We start from the raw sequence: 15,455 nt of genomic DNA, 5'->3' as shown, positions 1-15,455 counted from the left end.
GACATCCATAGGGCCTGGATCTATTAGGGTTTATGATTGGGGCAGTCCTGACCATTGACATCTCATCACTGCGCACCACATGGCCTTCCTCCCACAAAAACAGGCATCTTGGATTGTCTGTGCTGTTTGGGCTACTCCTTGGTTCCCATGGCGTTACCGTTGGTCCAAACCAGAGAGCCCAGATATTTCAACTGTCACACCTTTTGGAGGCCATGGTTGTCAATAGTGATGCTTCCATCTGTCCTCGCTCCACTTTCCATCATTTGGACCATCAACCGCAGCCTGTTGCGGGCCAGCCTGCTTTTTACACTTGATCTTGATCACTCTGGTTGTTCTCCTTGGCCAGGAGGACGTCATCAGCACTGATTAGTGTCCAAGGCCGTGCCGATCAGATATCAGTATGGACAGTATGAGCAGGAGGGGTGAAAGAGGAAACAGGGTTAAGATTCCAGCAGGGCGGCGCAAAACACCAGAGGAGTCACAGTGAAGTAGCTGCATCCACCGGACGTACGCTAACGGGACGGTGTGGAATCAGTCAATGAGGGACCGTAACAGATGTTTTCGCTACTTCCAAAAATGCAAGCTGGACTGGCCTCTGGCACCAAAAGCAGCCAATCAAAAATATATGGGAGGAAATTCATGTTAAATAAAAGTGTTGCTGGTCAGCTGTGTAAAAATGGGGCCTGTCAAATTGCGCGGCGGTCCGATAAACGGCAGCTCTAAGGTTTTTGCCCTCTGGCAGCAGCTCCAGCAACCATGTTTGTTGACGCTGCCGTATGACTCTACACATCCTTGATGTCGCCATGATATTTGCTCTGCACACCCTGGATCTATTTCAGCTCCTGAGACATCTAACAGCATCGGGCCGCCCCGCCCCTGCCTGCCCACGGGCTCTGGTTGTGCTGTGTAACCATCCCGAGTTAACCTTTCCTGGAGGCGCAGGGAAGCCCAGCCGCGGCACACTCCTTAGCATAATGAGTGTGTTCATCAAAGCCCTGCGACGTGCTGGATGGGGCAGCAACACACCCATGTCGGTATGTATGTGTGTGTGTGTGTGTGTGTGTGTGTGTGTGTGTGTGTGAGCAAGCGCGCGCTGACGTCCATGCGCACGTGTGTGCGTATGTTGCCTGCTGAGTTGGGAACGGGGCCACAGGTGATGCCGCTCTCAATTACACATGCACACACACTCGTTCACACACACACACTTACACACACACACACACACACACGGCGGACCATGGCCGCCCTCGGACCTCATTTGAGGATGAAATCGTTTATGTGACCAAAGTGTCATCTATAATTAATGACCACTTGTGTGTAATTTAGCGGTGTCTCACCTGTGGCCCAATCCCCAGCTCAGTGGGACACATACACACACGAACACACACACACACACACACACACACACCATTTGCATGCTTGTGGGGACATTTCCTTACCCCGCCAGGACTAGCATGTGATAAACCAGACTGGAGCTCGGAGGTGTGTGTGTATGAGACCCTGGCTAAAGCAGCCGCACCAATATGTAGCGTTTAGCAGCTACGTGTCTGTGGAGGTTCTCAGTCATCCAGGTCAAAGTGAGTTCTGCATTTAGCAGCTAGCGCCACTGAAGGCCAAACGCTCCAACAAGAATCGACATCCAATGCTAAATGCTCATCATTTGTGGGTCGGGCCTCAGCTGTTGAGGTAAATGTATTGCTATCCGTCTCGTTGCAATCGTAAAAACCCACCCGTTGTAAAACTACGTGCTCGTGATGCTAAGTGTCTTTGATTAGCTGTAATGGAGTTGTGAGTTGCGGGTCATCTCAGGGGGTGTATTATTGAAAATCAAACCTGATCTGCATGATTTGAAAATACTCCGAAGGCGAAGACAGAGTACAGAAGTGCATCTGTGATTGACACGCGCTTTTTGTTTTTCTTTTTTCATTTTTTTTAAAGCGGCAACAGAGAGGCGGCTTGCACACGCTCGCACCCTCACTGTAAAAAGTAACACACTCACAATCCAGCCACACCAACGTGTTGCTGGAGGTGTCAGACCTTCGATAAACAGGTTGCCGAGACGCTCCGGGACCCCGTAAACAAAATGAGAGCAGTAATGAGCTGCCTTGCTTTGTTAGAATAACCTGGGGCTCCTGACAGATTTCCCCCCAAAATCGTGGTTGTATTCTGGGATCAGAAGGTACGCAGCTCCCCTGATGAGCCCCTGGGTTTAACTCCAAAAAGTAATAACCGTTTATCTGTTCTAACAGCCATTAAAATGTAAAATGTGTTATTATCTTTATAACACTAATATTGATGTATATTTCACTACATGTACATTTTACTGGAGTTAGCTTTATTTCAATCAAGATTGTTGATGCATAATCATTTGTCCTTGAGGGCAATATGGTCATTTGATTGTTTGTAAGTCTGTGAGTGAGTCGTTTTACAGTAGTCTGTTATTTATCATAGGGGTTATGTTCAATAAATTAAAATCTGCGGATGTGTGCTATAAATACGTGCTATGTGCTGGAGATGCAGACAATGATGCTATGGTGGCTTAGCCAATCACAGCCCGGGATACCGAATACCACGCTCCAGTTGGTCGCAAAGCCTAGAAAATGCTTATTTTAGTAATTGAAATAATGAATATAAAAAAATGTATTTATACCGAAAAACCTGTGTTATAGCGAAAAATCTGGCATATAAAATTAGATATGTAAGAGTTAAAAATCTGCGATACAGCAATACTGAGAAAGGTGAATCAGCCATTTAACCAATCAATAATATCAATAGATGGAAATAATAAGTGACTATTTAACATGAATGAAAAGTGATGTGGACGGGCCTCTTCCTGCCTCCGGGGCCATGAAGGTAAAAAAAAGTTGCCCGTCGAACTTGGGCTCGTTTCGCCGGTGCAGCAACTGAGAAATCCAGCCTCCGCTGGTGCAGAAAACAAAGCGAAGCCAAAAATTAATCACGGCTGCGCAACCGAGAGAAATACATTTTTCAAAGCGTCTCTGAAGGCAAGGCGGCGCGGCCCGGGTCGTTTCTCAAACTGCCAGGCGTAGTGGCGGCGCCCAGAGCGGCATCGTTTTAAACAAAACCGCGCATTGATGCAACGCGCAAAGACTTGGTTATGTCAATGCGATATTTATCACCTCTGATCAAGAAGAAATTAGTGTTAGAATAAGGTCATAGATCATGGTGGGTTAGATGAAGTGTCAGGAGTGGGGAAAAAAAAAAAAAATCAATGGCATGTTGTGGCCGGTGAGAGGTGCATCTGAAGGCGTCCCGGCCTCGGGGCAGTGACGCCACGCTGACTTTAGACTCTCTGGCAAAACTGTTTGTATTACGTTACGTTGTGCCTGGAGTCCAGGTTTCCTGACTTGCAGTTTCAGCTTTCGAATCGTCTTCCACGAAATCTCTTCGCAAACGTCCTTTCATTTCTCCTTCCGCTAATGATCAAACCAGAGCGACGCTGCAGGTCGACCACTGGCCATCTGTTCCGCTCTCAGGTAGCTCGCTAGCTAGTAAACAAACAGCACCATTTTGAATGAGCAGACTAAGGCAGGTACCTGTCTGTAGAGGGGCTCATCCATGTTATGGTGATGCTTATGACGGCTTGTCAGGCCAGAAACATCTTCAAGTGAAGAAATTCAAGTCCAGTTGCCACAACAAGAAGATATTGACAAGAAGGCAGCGAACTGTTTTTTAAACATCCCCGGCAGACAGAAGGGATCACATTCAGATCTTAATCTGGAGCTGGTCCCGTCCCCAACAGGCCTACGTCAGATTTGTGAGCAAAAACAAGTGTGTGAAAAGGCAGAATCCAATATGTTGACATGTGAAGCTGCTGCTCGGGTGATAGAAAGTAACTGCATGACATGATATCAGCCGCTTTCGAACAGAAACGTTTTAAGAACACAGTTCTAGGAATAGTCTACGCTGAATTTAGTTCTAACCTCCTGCAGGGGAACCTTTTTAGTTTTTTATCACACCGGCAGTAAAGGGCTGTGATAGGGTGTGACGCAAGTGTCGTGACGTACGCTTTAAGCGGCACTCTCAAAAAACAAAATCCGAAGTGGAAGATGGGACAGAAAACATGGAGGTGGAAGCTGTCACAGCGTTCATGCTCTGTGTGGCAGGAATAATAACTCGGGTTGCGGTGTATTTATTGTCACTTCTTTGCTGAGTGACGAACCCCACAGTTGGCTACTCTGCTCTTATTTGGGCCAAATTGCTGATGTTCCTCTGTGAGCTCTGGAAACCCCTCAGAGGCCTAGCAGGCCAGAAGAGCTCGGACCTCTTTGTCGCTCCAATTCTCACTGGTTCTGTTTTGCTGCATGAAAACAGCTGAGCAGTGGCCACGATAGTTTTTAAAAATGGCGGTCTGGAGTCAGATACAAGAAGTATCTGCTAATAGGTGCGGCTTGTGAGTTCAACCAATTATCAGGCAGTTCTAGCGGATCTGTAAAAAGACCCTGCCTCGGAGTTGGAGCGAAGAAACTTTGAGGAACTGAGGTCCGCGGTCTCTGGTTCATCTGCTGTCCCTATGCACCAAAAACATTGTAGTTACTGCAAAGGTTCGAGGAACTGCTAAAGCTTCCTTCCTTACGAAAGGGGCTGATGAGGGCTACCTTTCTGCTTGTACCTTTCTGCGGACGTTTCACCCCTCGTCCGAGAGGCTTCTTCAGTTCTGCAGAGCTTTCAGTTCCTGTACTGTTCAGTACCACTGAAGAAAATTCAAGTCCAAGAAGATTTTGACCAAAATTCAATATGACCTGGATGACTAAGAACCTCCAAAGAGACGACTGCCTTTGCTTGTGGATGAACCATCAACCACCGTTGTTGCTGGGGCCGAACAGCAACATCACATGGTACCGAAAGAAGGAATCTAAAATATGGCGGGACGTCTGAGGTTTGGATCCCAGCACAACTGGCAATGGAGAAAACAGGAATGGTTTCCAGAAGCTGCTCCCTCCCGTCCTCCCGTTTGTTTTCTTTCCCTCTCAGTTTCACATTTCCGATTTGTTTGTGCAAATGCACGACCCTGGAAACCCGAGCTCCCGTTTGCGTGCCGAGCGCCGGCCGGCGTTGCTGCAGAGTTATCGCTGCCGTCCGCTTTGCATTGATACACTGCAGGTAGAATCACAGCCGCTCGGCGCGCCGCTTTTCTCAGTCGCGCTGCTTTTCCTGTAAACACAAATGGCCGGCGTATCCATCACGCCGTCCCGGGGGGAAAGCAGCAGCCCACGGTTTATGGAAATTGGCCGCTTTATGTGCGCTTTTATTGCACTTAAAAGACGCTCTTTTCAATCCACTTTAAAAGAACCGTCTTGATCAAATGGACTCAGCGTTAATGGGCCGCGCCTGCCGGAGATGCTCCTGGCTGTCAGTCCGCCCGGAGCAGCCAGTGTTTAACATCTTATAACTAATGACAATCCAATCCCGCAGGTTGGATGCCCCTAATTACCTAATGAACAGGGACACAAGGTGATTTGTTGCCATGGTGTCGGCTTGTTAGGTTAAGTGGTTGGGAATCGACAGGACAGTCAGAGCTCGTCTCATGCTATTTTCTGCATGAGGTCAACATGGGATTTTCTGTGAAAATCAGGACGGGGTTCCTCCGCCTCTCATCTGGGGAGAAACCTTTTTAGAGCTGGGCCAGGACTTCAGAAATAAAAAACAAAGCTTGGGTGGTGATTGGACAATGCGTGTAACTGCTAGCGTCGGGTGCGGCTAACTGAGAAGAGCCCTCAGCTGTGTCTGTCGGGTCAAGTATCGCAAACCCTTAAGCAGAAACGCAGCCGGGGTTCAGCAATTCCACGTGGATTCTGATTGGCTGATCCATGTTTCTCGCAAGCACAAATAGCCAACTTGAAACTTTGTAGGGATTATTATTCCTGGCATAATACCAGAAATTCAACTTCACTTCCTGGTTCTTCAAACATTGCACTGCCATTAGCACCGGACACAGATCCAGGTACCCTGCCAAATAGCGATGATAAGATTTTAATATTGAGCATTATGTGTTGGTTGTCATGGTAATGGGCCACTGCAGCCATATCTGATGGATTCTTTACCTTCATTGTTGCATTTTGCGGTTGTTTCAGTGGGATGCCTGCATCCTGTAGCCCTTAGCCTTGGCAGGAAATTTGTTTGGGCAAAAATCTGACTACTTTCTGCTTCCCGTCCAAGAAACAAGAAGGTTGTGTCATGAGGTCAACGCAGATCCAGGGGTTGCAGTTTGGGGACTGCAGTCCCAGGACGAACCCCAACCCCACACGTGTGTCCCGCTCAGGAGGTTCTGCAGACAGAACCTCCTGGGTTAATGACATGATTAAAATAAGCTGGCTGGCCAGCGCCTCCACCTCAGTCCAAGAAGGTCCATGGTTGGATTCCAGCAGAGTGTCCTCCCCGTATCTGCTGGGATTTCCTTCCACAGTCTAAAAACGGTTGCCGGAGGTTCATTGTAGACCCAATAGATGTGTGAATGAAAGATTCTGTGATGGACTGGCTACACGTCCTGGCTCAATCCCCACCTCTTGTCCAGTCCCACCTGGGATAGTCTCCACCTGTTCCCCCGCAAACACGAGTGCACGATGAGCGCTGTAGATGATGAATGAATGAATGAATGAATGAATGGAAACGTGGGGATTTGACAGTTCCCTGCTCCCCTCCCTTCCCGCTGTCTAATTTAAGTCAGGAACAAGTGCAAAATACCGTGAGGAAAGTTCTGGTGGCTTTGTCTCATCCAGGAACATTTTCACCTCAGCTCTCAAGCCACGGCTCTCGCCGCTCCACCTCCGAGAGCGTCTTCGTGCCGCCTCTCCAGCCAAAGGACTTTTGAGGGCCAGCAGTCGGAAGTTGCAAAGCCGCGCCTGCGTGCGGCTCCACTCTCCGCCATCAATTACGCGATATGCTTTTCTAAGTAGCCGCCTTCATTTGTTTGTTTGCAAACACCGTGCGGGGATTGTGTTGGCGCCACGGCGACGAGGCGCGCTCTTGACTGCAGAGTGATGAGGCTTCACGGATGGGTAGGGGGGAGGGAGGAGGGTGCGGACGGCAGGGGATGTCAGCGATGTGGAAAGCCTCTCCGCGGGGATGATGTCGCTCCCGTGCCTCTTTCCATCTCCCCTCTTCTCCCATCCCTTTGCTATTGACCGCGTTGCACATGATAAATCAGCGGCGGCTCGCTAGCCTTGCACGGACCCTAATGAAAGGCCATTTATAAGGCGGCTAAATGGTCCTGACAAAAGTCCTAATGAGGAAATCAATAATTCAGTGATTGTTACTCTGCTTATACTAATACGTCCCGCTTGTAGCGCCGCGATTCCAGATTAGAGGAGGCCATTTTTTAACCTCAGGTCGGCGTGTCAGCTCCTCCCGGAGGTTGTTCTGCTGTTTGTTTTGTTATTTTGGGGAGGGCGGCAGTCATTTATTCTGTTGTCGTGCAGGAAGATGAACGTCTGAGAAACTGGACTTACTATTATTGTTATTATGCAACTGGGGTGAGTCAAACTCCAGCTCTCCACAGCCACGAATGGTTGAATGACTGGAAATAGTTGTGTATCTATGTGACGTGTCAATGAGAGGGTGAATGGCTTTTATTGCGCTCCGCAGAAACCCGCAAGGAGCCTGGCAGAAGGTCCAATCAACCACCCTCCAACGCATAATAATATATTCTTCCCTTTGCGTTGGCGCCACTTTTTTTAAATATTCCGAGGCGCTGCCACTGTGTGACATTGTTTTACATGATTACCCCGAAGACACCAAGATTATCGGGTTATGCTGCAAATAAAAATGACAAAAATACCTAATAAACCCCCTCCCGCTTGATTCTCACTCTCTCCTCGTTTTATTATTTTTATTATTATTTATTTAATGGTACTCCATTTCCAGCATTTGATTATTTTTGTTTATGTTTTTCATGAACAGCATGTGAATTTTTCTTCTACTCTCTGTAAAAAATCTAAAATACAGGTATAGATGATATAAAACAAATCGATGATGCTCATCCTAAACTCCGTATCTGTTTAGGATATATATATATATATATATATATATATATATATATATATATATATATATATATATATATATATATATATATATATAATAGAATATTCCTGTAATTATGCCACAGTCGGGAAATTTCAATGCACAAACGCTAGAACATTGCTAGTACAGTAGAAGTAGTTAATGTGTGATCACTAAGATATGTAAATATCAGATATCATATCAAATATCATTTTTTTTAATATAACATTAAAACGTAACAAGAAATCAAAACAGAATATAAATAATCAGTTTTAATATATATAATGATGGCAACGAGCAACATACAATTATGCTTACAGCAGCAACACTTATGGGTGACTGGGTGAATGAGTGAGGGAGTGAATGGATGAATGAAGAGTGAATATATATAATTTGTAAATATAAGATGTAATTTATTTTATATTTGGCACTGAAAGAATGATGTTTGGACGAAAGTGTACAGACAGATGGCCATTCGGCCCCAGCAAGGTCATCAGCATTAGTGTGTGTGTGTCAACGGGGGGGCTGGGGGTGGAGGTTCTGCACCCTGGTCCTCTGTTAATTGCGAGGGCAGGAGGATTCTCCCCCGCAGACCCTCGGTCCGGCCCCAGAGCCGGGCGCGAGCCATCCGGCGTGCTGCCTTCACTGCCTCCTGGACTCGGCGGAGACGGGACGAGTGATTAATGGGTCGCATTATGACTCTGGAGAGATTAATGGCAGCTGTAAACACAGTATTTCCCTCTCAGTTAGTTACAAAGAATAACGGAGTGCAGATGCGTCTTCATATCGAGGACTCGCTGTCTTCAGCCCGACGGCAGAGGCTGGAGATGTGAGGAAGGACGCGCTCCAGCTGTGAGCGCCGCCGATTTTGATGTGCCGCCTTCTGCCGGTCCCAACGCACCCGCCCGTCTCTGGTTTTGCCTCTCTTTCAGAACAAAGAACAAGCTATGGTACTTTGAGTTCGGCACTTCGGAGACCTTCTCAGCCACCTGCAAGAAGCTCCACGACTTCCTGGAGGTGGAGGTGAACAGACCTTTCTCCTTTCTCTTGCGCCAGGGTCGGGGTTTGTATCCAAACTGTCTTCATGGAGGTGCGTTAACACCGATCGCTGTCAACACGTGTTCCAGAAATAACTCAAATTTCGTAAGCACCCAGAGAGCACACGCATGTGTGTGTGTGTGTGTGTGTGTGTGTGTGTCCACGCACCTCCCCAACCACTTCTCACAGACCCGAAATCCAGCGCAGGTAATTAGCCCGACTCGACCCCGCTGCGAGAAATATTGAGTGATAATGAAGATTGCGTCGATACGACTCCTCTTCCTGGCGACAGCCAGACGGAGCAGAGGTCTTTATTAATTAGCATCAGGTAGGTGCCGTTCTGGAGGTGACGCGGCTCGTTTTGGGTTTTGGGTCCGTCATCCGGAGTACAGTGATCGGCGGAGGTGCCTTGGAAGAGGATGCCGAGCCGAATCCCTGCGTCAAAACGGAAAAACCCGCATGGGTTCTTTCAGTTGGCTTTCCAAAGCTGCATGCTTGTTTTATTTCCGTGCTGGGAACTGGAGCCAGTTTCATTCATTCGGATGTGAAAAGTGGATAAGTCGATGGTCACGTGGTCGATGGTCTCGGACCAGATGGAATGGACAAGACGGAGGTATCACGACTTTGTCGTCAGCTCCACATGCAGACACCAGACTCTACACAAAAAAAAAGGGAGAGTTCAGAACTTTACTTGTAAGGGTTAAACAGTCCGGATGATATAGAGTTGACCCGGGATGGTCAGTGGTCTCCAGACTCCAGTGTCCGGATACTTAAGGAACAAGTGAGCATACGTGAGGACTGAACCTGCACTCGGGTCTCGGTCAGTGTTCCCCCGATGCATAGGGAAGAGGCGAGGCTGCATAAGGACTAAATCTAAAGGTGGGCTCACACTCTAGTCTCCGGTTTGTGGTCTACAAATGCGTAGGGAAAGAAACAAGTATTCCCTGGGATTAAGTTTGATAGAGGTTCGCACTCTGGTCAGTGGTTTCCGGATGCTTGGCGAAACAAACAAGGATATGTAGGAACTAAGCCTGATGGGTTTGCACACCCTGGTGTCTGGTTAGTGGTCCCTGGATGTGGAGGGAACAGGTGAGGATACATCAGGACTAAACCTAACAGGACGCACTCCAGTCTCTGCTGTGTGGTCTCTGGACTCCGGTCTCTAAATGTGTAGGGACATGTCAGGATGGGAGAGGTGAGGATAATGCAAACGCTGACCCAGCAACTGGTGTTAGTGAGGCTCTTTCTTTTGAGTCCTTGCTGATTGCCAGTAATTTGTGGTGGCTCTGCATCCTCAACGCACAATTGCCACGAGGCAGGTTTGTGGAGTCCCATATTGTGTGGAAATATTCCTCATGAAGAAGACCTGGTAAGACTCTGGGTCCAAAAAAAGGTTTGTACTGTACAAGTTGCCGAGACAAAAACCTATTTTCCAACTCCTCCAGGGGAACCTTTTAGATATGCATTTCCAAAGGCAGTAAGGGACCACGGTAGATACATGCAAACCACCGAAGAAGAAGAGGAGGATGACAAGGACAACGTGGAGGTGGAAGCTGCCACAGCATTCATGTTCTCTATATTGGGAGTAATAAACTTGGACTATCAGATGGGTTGAAGTGTTTTTATTTTCTTACTTTACCTATGCTTCACCATGTGAGCAACCTTGCCATGAGCTAACTCTGGACATATTCTGGCCAAATTTTGATGTCTTTGGCCTCTTTGTTGGTCCATTTCCTCGCTATTTCTGTCCATTTTGTCCCAAGAAAAGAGCTGTGCAGTAACCCGATAGTTTTTTGAAAAATGACACACCGTAACACATATCTGCAAATAAATTGCTCTGTCGTCACGAAACATCCTGGTTTTGTGTCCGAACTAAAATACTTTGTCTCTCCCTGAAAGTGCGACGGCGTCACTCTGGACCTGAGCAGCGTTTCCCTGGAAGGCATCGCTATCCTCAACATTCCCAGCATGCACGGCGGCTCCAATCTGTGGGGCGAGAGCAAGAAGAGAAGGGGCTACCGCAAGGGTGTGAAGAAGGGCCAGGACAGGAGGACACCCGTCATCGACCCCAAGGAGCTCATGTTTGCGGTCCAAGGTAACGTGTGTGTGTGTGTGTGTGGGTGCGTGTGACATGTTGAAGAAATACCGACTTTACCCATCGCTGAACCAGGAAGTTACGTTGGCCGAAATTGAGTCACACTTTCTGTCATTAGCAAATTAGATTTTTCCCGCAAAGTTGAGTTGTTCTCAGATCAAAATGACAAATATAACAAGATGAAACATCCCAAATATCCAGGAACAGGAGGGAACATCTATCCATTCATTCATTCATTTTCCACAAATATCCTGCACTCAAGGTTGTGAGCCTCTTGGGCCAGAGGCAGGGTTCATCCTGGACCGGTGGCCAGATGACCCCGGGGTCAAATGGCCAATTGTAGCGTGTTGGGCTCCAGTTCTGTGCCGCAGCTATAAGGGAAACATTTCCTTCATCCTGAAAGTCCATACTCTAGTTCTTTCTTGCATCCTTTGTGTTTCAGTGAGCAGTGCTCCCTCTGCTTGGGTGCTGCTTGGTCTGGGGAAAGGTAAAGGAGGAGGCCGCGTTGAAGACAGTGATGATCTGTGAGGTCATTGAATGCCTCACAACGCGGAGAATTCCTTTTTGTTGGATTGGGAGTCTCACACGGTCTCCAGTCCAAAAGTGCCACCCTTCCTCTTGATTTTCACCCCAACAAGCGCCCCCAGTGGTTCTCAGTGGTACTGCCCAGTGTTATCCCTGTGACGCTTCTAGGACACGGAGTGAAATACCCATCAAATGAGCGTGGATTGGCGCAGAGGGTATGCTGACTCTGCACAGACCACAAAAGAGCTTCAATGCTATCAACTACATCAAATGTGCTTTTTCTGCGACAGAGCTCAGAAATTGTACATACCACGCATGTCCTTGCTCTCATCGGGCAGATCGCAGGCTCAACTTTCCACCAAACTTTTCTCCAGAGCCCATGAATATTTCAGGGACGACAGTGTGAATCACAGTGGGCAGGTTTTGTTTGCTAAGAGGGGGGGGGGTACAACCACGTCACCATTTGGAACTGTCACTTTTAAATTAATGGTGGTGTGTGTGTGTGTGTGTGTGTGTGTGTGTGTGTGGGCAGCACTGGAAAGCCTCTGCTAATAGGAGTCGACTGAAGAGATGTTGGGCAACCCCCCCCCATTCCATTTACGTCAAAAAGAAAGGCCATCAATGGAGTGTGTGTGAATGAATGAAGCAGAAGGAGTCACCTGGGAAGAAAATGGTTGAACCTCCCACCCCCAAACTCCCTAAAGAATCGCAGATGGAAGTATTACTATTATCCATAGTACTACTACAGTACTGTACTCACAGTCCTTTTTATAAGTGGCAGATATGAGGCTGAATCACCTGAAGAAAGCAAAGGCAAACATTAAGTGGGTATAAAACGCTGTCAGAAGTCAGATTATTGATCCTCAATCGGCCGACGCAACGGGACGCTGGGTCCCGCTTTTTTCGGACAGCGGTAGGACGTACGGCTGACTTCCACGCCACCACGCTGGCAAATATAACAATAACAGAGTGCATCAGTTTGAAGGTTAACCCTGTCATACGTGCGGTGTATTCATTCATTCATCCGCGCATTGAGGGCTGTCATTTTGTCAGAGGGCTGTTGGGAAAGATCAGATCCAGTGGAAGGTGACCAGAGTAGAACTTCTGAAATTTTGCATTTTCCAGGTTCCGGGGCTGAAAAGATCTTTGACGAATGAATGTCAGCTGAATGAAAAATTAAAAGGTATAATCTCACGATTGTATCCGAGTGGAATCTCAAAAACGAGTCGTCGCTGTGAATGATTTATTTGTGGCCGTTGTGTGAGCGCACAGAGTCGGGTGCGGCAGGTGCCGGGCTTCCCGTCGTGATTTGTTCTGGCGGATGGAGTGGATGTCGGCGCCGTCAGGCTTGAAGTTCGTCCGAGGATCCGCAGCTGACAGAGATTCTCTCGGGAGGCTTCACATGACTGGACCTCAAAACACACAAACATCGTGTCAAACTCCGCGAATCGTCTGGCCCTTTTGGAAACCCCTTCATCCTCATAGATGAAAGAAGCGATATTCTGCTTCACACACACACACACACACACACACACACACACACACACAAGCCGTGGAGAGTTGGGAAGCACCGAAATGACGTGGTTGGTCAGTCAGAGGCCCGCGATCAATGGACAGAGTCCATTGATCCGGCTCCTGCTGTGACTTTAAAAATCGCGAGGAGCCGAGTCGGGTGGAGGCTGGAGATGCTGATCGACGACAGAACCGCGCGTTTTTCAAGCGTGATGTTTTCAGGCTGCTACCACTGATGGAGGGGTGGGAGCTTGTAGGGAGGAGACATGAAGAAGCTGGAGGATCTGGAGTACCGAGCGGCAGCAGAGAGGGCGGAGGAGAAGGTGGAAGAATGTGTTTGAGCAGATCGGGGGATAGAAGAGTATCAGCCAGAATAAAAGGAAAGGTAAAGACAGAGGTGAGAGCAGAGGTGGAGTCTGGTTTTAGAGGAGAAGACAGGAGGATGGAGAGAATGAGTCCATCAGAGGGACAGAGAAGACATGGACAGAAGAGGGACGGTGAAGATCGAGATAGGAGGAGGGTGGAGGCTGAGAGGAGGTTTTCGGACGGAGTGATGGAGTACAGGAAGTTAGGGGATGCATAGGGTCAGTTGGAGGCAGATGATTGGCTGTGGAGACACCTCAAGGGAATAGCCCAGAGGACAAGAAGAAGATGGCGTCCCGTCTGGATATGCAGAGCAGACCTTGGGTCAATGAACGCGATGTTCCCCGAAGGACCCTGGGTTCTACCGCGTTCTCCTGGTAGATCGTCCCGGCTCTTCTCCTGGAACAGACCATTAATGCCCTGATAGAAAAATCAATCTCTGCTCGTGTTTGCGGTTCAAAAAAAAAAAGAAAAGGAACGGCCGGCGAGCGAACCCGAGAAGGCACTTAGTGAGTTAGGGAGTGTGTGTACGCAACACACCTGTGTGCGTACGTGCGTGTGCGTGCGCGTGCATGCGAATGCCCTTGTGGAAGGAGAGCAGCCCAACTTGTCAGATCAAGAGAATGGCGTATTTAGAGGTAAACACAGGAGTGCATTAGCCCAGAGGGCCACGGCCGAGTGCCACGCATGGATCAAACCCATGGCAGGGATTATTGTGTGTGTGTGTGTGTGTGTGTGTGTGGAGGAGGGTGGCTGGGGGCTAGGGGGTAAAAAAAAAAATCCTGACCTTTCGGGAGCTGTTAAATCGTCCTGCTGGTGACGCCAGGAGACAAGCCCCTCAGGTGGAAGGGAATGGCTGCAGAGTGAATTATTTAGAACGGGACTGAAGTTTTTCCAGTGGGGGGGTGATGGGGGGGTAGAGGTCGATGCACGGGACTGATGCCTCATGACAAGCCCCGCCGAGCTCTCATTGGAGGATCGGCCTCCACGTACCTTTCTCCTCTGCCTCAACCTGCAGCCGGGCGTTGCGACAGCAGCAGAGATGAGTGCAGGACGGTCACATTCACACAGCCGGTTCGGAATAGCACTTAAAATATAATTGTTCGAAGTGGAATGATTGCTGTCAGGAGGCCTTTCTGTGTGGGGGGTCTCCATGTTCTCCCCGTCTCTGCGTGGGGTTCCTCCAGGTTCTCCAGGTTCCTCACGCAGTCCAAACTGCAGGAGGTTCATGAATTGTCCAGGCATGTGAATGATTGATTGTCTATATGATGTGTTAATGACTATATATGAGGAGTGAATGTGAGAGCGACCGCATGTCTCTATGTGGTCCTGAGCCACTCCGAGATGAACCCCACCTCCCATCCAGTCAGAGCTGGAATAGGCTCCGCCCCCCCGTGACCCTGAGTGCAGCATGAGCGGTATACATAATGAATGAATGAATATAAAAATTCAATTTAACATACGTTTATAATAATGGCATTTTATTTTCCGCATTTGGATTTATGTCCCAAGTTGTATGTATCGGTTTTTCGGTCGAAAGTCAACGGGACTCGCCGGGTCCCCTAATCGCCTCAGTCGGAATAGCACGCATCCGCTGACCAGCTTATTTTCAATTCTTACTGGAATTATATCATTACTGCCTATCAAACAAAATCCTGGAACTTTAGTAACTATCAATAACATTCATATTATCTGACGATTTGAATTTATATTCAAGTCTTTCTCAAGGTGTACGAGGAGCACAAATCGGTGCTCACTTTTCAAAAGAGACAGTTTTCGTTTTTTCACTTTATTTCCTCTATTCAAGTTAAAAACAGCCGCCAGAGTCTCGGGCCGCTCCGACAGAAACTGCAATCCACCCCTGGACGCCCACGCTGAGCGTGCGCGGTTGTGACCTGGT

General features: G+C 48.2%; 1 protein-coding gene across 1 annotated transcript in view; it reads left to right on the top strand.

Annotated features, from left to right (window-relative positions):
- The window catches only part of dgkb (diacylglycerol kinase, beta), a 65,869-nt gene that overhangs the window by 43,972 nt on the left and 6,442 nt on the right, over positions 1-15,455 (top strand). The window contains exons 21-22 of the mRNA XM_086153803.1: positions 8,955-9,045; positions 10,960-11,155. Coding sequence (XP_086009929.1) covers positions 8,955-9,045; positions 10,960-11,155 — 287 coding nt within the window. The remainder of the gene's footprint in view (positions 1-8,954; positions 9,046-10,959; positions 11,156-15,455) is intronic.

This window comes from Fistularia commersonii, chromosome 10, assembly GCF_037954325.1.
Source record: "Fistularia commersonii isolate RoL2024-O1a breed Wild chromosome 10, RoL_Fcom_v1.0, whole genome shotgun sequence".
Taxonomy (NCBI): domain Eukaryota; kingdom Metazoa; phylum Chordata; class Actinopteri; order Syngnathiformes; family Fistulariidae; genus Fistularia; species Fistularia commersonii.
This window is presented reverse-complemented; position numbering and strand designations above follow the sequence as displayed.